The sequence below is a fragment of the Tupaia chinensis genome, unplaced genomic scaffold, assembly GCF_000334495.1.
Source record: "Tupaia chinensis unplaced genomic scaffold, TupChi_1.0 Scaffold146604_1, whole genome shotgun sequence".
NCBI classification, from domain to species: Eukaryota; Metazoa; Chordata; class Mammalia; order Scandentia; family Tupaiidae; genus Tupaia; species Tupaia belangeri.
Genome location: NW_006206460.1, coordinates 988,178 through 993,796, shown reverse-complemented (window position 1 = coordinate 993,796; position 5,619 = coordinate 988,178). Strand labels below are relative to the sequence as shown.

The following is a 5,619-nucleotide window of genomic DNA, read 5'->3' as shown; positions in this document are numbered from 1 at the left end:
AAAAAATAAATGAATGAATAAATAAAAATAAAATAATTATAAAAAAAATTTTTCTATAGGGCATGTGTACTCACCAGAGAGAGACAAAGAAAGAGAGAGTGTGGGAAAAGAGAAAGTAGGTCACCAGGTCCAAGACTTGACCTACAGTTGGCCATGTGAGAGTCCAACACCTTACCCACCATGGTTCATGCTGGTCTGGGAATATATTTACATATCGATTTTTATTCTTTATGTAACTTTGCTCATTTATAGCATATCATGTCAATTTTAATAAACTTTGAATATTTTATTTTTATATAAAATGTAATATGAATATAGGAATGGACCACTATAAAATTTAAATACACATACATACAATGATGCTTTAATAATAGCCCATGTCACCTGTGTTCCTTCTAATCATGTAGTCTTAAGAAGGCAAAATAAAAATAATTTATAGGAAAAAATTTCAAAGCAAGTAGAAAATTTGGTTTGGCTCACTCTTAGAAGTATACATACATACATTTAAGGAGAAATAGTTGACTAAAATCACACTTGATATAGAAATGTTTTCAAGTTTATAACCCATATTATCAATATAATACTCCATAATTTTTTCTTCTTTCCTTCTTAATGTTACCATGATGTCCTTAAATTCTAATTAGGACCTTTCATTATAACTTGGTTTCAAAAAGACTGAATTTGGAACTTACTTATTTGGTGGCAATAATTTTTTTTTCTTATTCCTTCATTTTTTTGTAACCCTGCAAAAGTAGTATGTACTTCAAGCCCTATTTCATTACTTTCACTTATTTTCCTAAAGTGTAAAGCATATTTAAATGAGAGAAGGAAATTAAACAGGAGAAGTACAAATTATGTCAAAGTGGTATTATTTGCTCCCTAAAAATACAAGAAAACCATCTGAAAAAAGATAAAAAGAGAATTAGTGCACATTTTTTAACTCTAATTTTTTTAAAACTAATTTAATAATCAGTATTATCTCCTTTTGTATACTTTATTAATTAAAAAGTAAGAGAAAACAGGGACTCTGCCTATAGAAGATTCCGAATGTACAAAGAGTTGTGTGAAAAAGGAAAGGTTACACCACACTATGAGACATGTAATGAGGTTGGCATACATTTCTATCCATGGATACAGTTTCAATAATGTAAAAATGCTAGTCACCTCTTACTTAACCCATAATAAAATGAGATAATTCTAATGTTATTTTGAAAATGTTTATGCCCGAATAAGCAAGACAAGGGTTCAGACGTTAGCAGGATGGTGGAACAGGGCTTTCCAGTGTTCATCCCCTGCAGAAAAAGCAATTTGAACAACTATTCACGCATGAAAAGACCTCCACAAGAGCTCAGGAAACAACAGGAGAGATTACAGCACCTAGGCATAGCATATAAATATGAAAAGATGCACTGAGGAGTTCAGGAAGCAGTTTTGCATTACCTATGTCCCCTCTTCTCCATCCCCAGGCAGCAAAGCATGGGGCGTGATTCTCTTTGCCTGGAGAGAGGAGAAGAAAGTGAGCACCTGACTTTGCCTTGGACCCCAACATCAGGTCTGCCCCAGTAAAACCCAGTGCTGGGCAGGTGCCCAGAACCTCAGATTCTAGGCTTTTACAGATTGAGACTCCAGGCCCTGGTGGCCAGGCTGACTCTCACACTCCCAAGCTTCAAGGCTTGCTTAGTGAACTTAGTGTCTAGGCCCACTGCCAGGCTAATTCCAGTAGCCCTGGATTCCAGACTAGCCCCAGTGTCAGACCAGCTTGAGTGCCTGGGGTTCAGACCCATTCTAGCACCGGACCAGCACCCATAGACTCAGGCTTCAGGCACATTCCTGGGCTAGATCAAACTCAGTGACCCTAGCACCAGGCTGTCACCCTAGCTGCAGACTTTAGGCCTGACCCACAACCAGACCAGAGCACATAGCCCTAATATCAGGCCTGTACTCAGCCTGAGACCTCACCTTGCAGATAGAGCCTCCCATGGCCACCAAGCACCAGAATAGTTTGTGTAGCCCTGGGTTCCAGACCAGCTCAGGGCCAGACTCACCCTTCCAGACCCAGGTTTTAGGCCCACACTCATGCCTGGTCAGTAGTCTGGCCACAGTCACCAGGCCAGTACGTATGGGAAAAGGTTCCAGGCCTATTCTGTGCCAGGCCAATCTCTGAAGCCCCACCCTTTGGTCAACTCTTGCAGTGCCATTCTTTAGCAGACCCAGGCTCAGGCCTCTCCCAGTGTGAGATCAGCCTCCATGGACTCAGGCTTCAGGGCAACCTCAGTGCCAAGCCAGCCTCCAGCCTATCCCAGTGGACTCCAGCTCCAGGTCAACCCTATAGATGAAGCTTCACGTTGTCCCCTGCAGACACAGGTTTCAGGACCATTCTCACAGATCCAGGATCCAGACCCACTTCTGTGGATCCAACTGGCCTCAGCTGACTCAGGTTTCAGGTTTACACCCATGAACCTAGACACCAGATCCTCTACTTATTGGCCCAGGTACCAGGCCAACCTATGCAGGTACTACAGTAGCAAGACCACTGTTTGACCATGCTGGGCAGACTGGCCAGAATTTCTAAACATGAAGAGTGAAGCCTGTCTTCAAAGACTAGGATAAGTACATACTTTGCCAAAAGTGCTGATACTATACACGACCACAAAGATCAAGAGCAATCAGGGGAAAAATGACACCACTGAAAGAACAAAATACAGCACTAATAACCAACTCTAAAGAAATGGAGATTGGAAGCCAGCAGGTGGTGTGGTAGTTAAGGTGCTGAACTCCCACATGGCTGATTGTAGTTCAAATTCCAGACCTGGCAGTTTGACAATCATGCCAGGCGCATGTGTGTGCATGCCCAAAATCCCAGGAGGACAATGGAAGAGAAGAGATTGTAGCATGGACATCCCCCAAAGGGTGATTTCTCACTTTCCCTCTCACTGTCTCTCTCTGTCTCTCTCCAGCAAGCACACATGCTCTATGGCCAATACCTTAAAGATAAGAAATAAGAAATGGAGATTGATGAAGTGCCTCTCCAAATTTAAAATAACTATTTTAAGCTCAGTGCACTTAAAGAAAATGCAGGGAAACAATTAAAAATTTTGGAAAACAATAAATAATCAAAAATAAATTTGATGGAGAGATGAAAATTAGTTAACAAATCAAATACTGAGAAAGAAGGAATGAAATGAAAAATGCAATAGTGTCAACAGCAGAATTGATCAAACAGAAGAAAATCTATGAACTAGAAGACAGGTAATTTGAAAAAATACAGTTGGGGGAAAGAATGAAAAGACATAAAATTTGTAGGACTTAAATAGGGCAGGATGAAAGGAGAAAATTTAAGTTATTCAAGGGGAATTCAAGCAGAAGAGAATGACAAAGAGCCAAATAACTTATTTGAAGAAACAATAACAGAAAACATTCCAAATTTCTGGAAAGATACAAATATCCAGGAACAAACAAACTCAAAGGTCTTCTGTCAGATTCACTCCAAACCAGGAGATATCAAATATTTTATAATCAAACTCGAAAATAAAAACCATGAGAAAATCTTTAAAGTAGCAAGAGAAAAGAAGCATACCACATATACGGGAAGTACAATAATTCTAAGACTCGCAATATTCTTCTTAACAGAAACCATACAGGTCAGGAGACAATGGAACGATAATTCCCACTCTGAAGATAAGGAAAGCAAAACAAAACCAAATAAAACAAAACAAAAATTAAAATGGCTAACCAAGAATATTTTTTGTGGCAAAGCTGTCCTTCAAAAATAATGGAGAGTGAATGCCAGCCCTGTAAGTGATTAAGTGGAATAGGTCCCATATGGTTGACTGTGGTTTGAATCCTGGCCCTGGTGGCTTGAAAAATGCATGTCAGGCACATGTGCATGCATGCCCCAAATCCCAAAAGGATGAAGAAATGGAAGAAAAGGGATTGCAGCATGACTGTTGGAGGATGCTTTCTCCCCCTCTCTTTGTCCCTTTGTTTTTCTCTCAGGCATCATGTATATCCTCTAGCAATTAAAAAAAAATGTAGAGAAAAGGACTTTGCCAGATCGAAACAATAGCAACAATAACGAAAAAGCCAAGGGAACTCATCAGCACCAAAATTGTCTTATGAGAAATGTTAAAGAGAGTTTTTCAAACTGAAATAAAAGAATACTTATTAGTAACACACAAAGACACACACAAAAAAACAAGCAGAAAATTCACTGGTAAAATAAGTATACAGTGAAATTTAGAATAATTTACAAAAGTAATGGTGTATGTAAATCAGTTAAATCTTTAGTGTGAAGAATTATTAAAAACTTATAAGCTATTAAAAATAATTCTAATAATTCTAATAATTTTAGTAATGTTATATAAGATTTATACAATATAAGATTTAATTAGTAACAACAAAAACATAAAATGTTCGAATGTAAGTAAATATTTTGTGTTTTTTTTTATGTGATCAAAGTTCAGTTGTTATCAGCTTTCAAAGCTTGTTATGATGCGATGTTTTATGTAAATCTCGTGGTATCTACAAAACAGAAATTTACTGTAGATGCAGAAAGGAAAAAAAGTAAAGGATCAAAGAATGGCACTAGAGAAAAGTCACCAAATCATGAATTAAGACACCCAAAGAGGAAGAAAGTAGCAAAGCATCTACGGAACAACCAGAAAACAACAAAATGGATGTGGTAAATCTTTACATCTCAATAATTACCTTACAATAAATGGATTAAATTTTCTAATCAAGAAACACAGAGCGGGCCAGCAAATGGCATGGTGATCAAGGTGACTGGATTCCACACGGCCAAGAGCTTGGTTCAAGTCCTAGACCTAGCACCTTGAAAAACATATGAGGCACATGTGTATGCATGCCCAAAATCTCAAACAGTAAAATGGAGGAAAAGGGATTGTGGTGTGGTCCTCCCCCAATGAGAGATTCTTTTCACTTCCTCCTCTTTCTAGTGAGCACCCACACCTGTAACAAATAACAAAACAAAACAAAAACAAACAAAAATACAGTGAGAGAATGGATTAAAAAAAATACCCAACTTATATGCTCATTTCACTTTTAAGGAGACACACAAACTGAAAGTAAAGAACTAGAAAAAGATATCCCATGTAAATGGAAGTCAACTGAAAGTGCAGTAACTAGAATTACATCAGATAAAATAGACTTTAAGTAAAAAAATTATCACAGGAGACAAAAAGAGATCATTATATAAAGAAATCAGTTTACCAACTGGATGTAACAATTATAATATGCATGTACTCACCAGTGGAACACATAAACATATAAAGCAAATACTGACAAATCAAAAGGAAAATTTAGACTAATATAATAATAGTAGAGAACTACAAGCATCCCTTAGTAGTAACAGATGAGTTATCTACAGAAAAGCAGTAAAGGAAACATCAGACTTAAACTACACTGTAGACCTAAGAGGTATCTGCAGAACATTCATCTAACAGCAACAGAATAGGTATTCTTCTCAAGCACACAGAGAACATTCCCCAAGATAGAGCACATGATAGGACAGAAAACAAGTCTTAACCAAATTAAGAAGACTGAAATGATATCAAGTATCTTTTCTGGCTACACTGGTATAAAACTGCAAATCAATAACAG

General features: G+C 37.6%; 1 protein-coding gene across 1 annotated transcript in view; it reads left to right on the top strand.

Moving 5' to 3' along the window:
* Nucleotides 1-5,619, top strand: part of LOC102487571 (contactin-associated protein-like 3) — a 222,793-nt gene that overhangs the window by 14,419 nt on the left and 202,755 nt on the right. Inside the window, 1 exon segment of the mRNA XM_027768474.1 lies at nucleotides 2,209-2,492. Within this exon segment, the coding sequence (XP_027624275.1) occupies nucleotides 2,209-2,492 (284 nt within the window).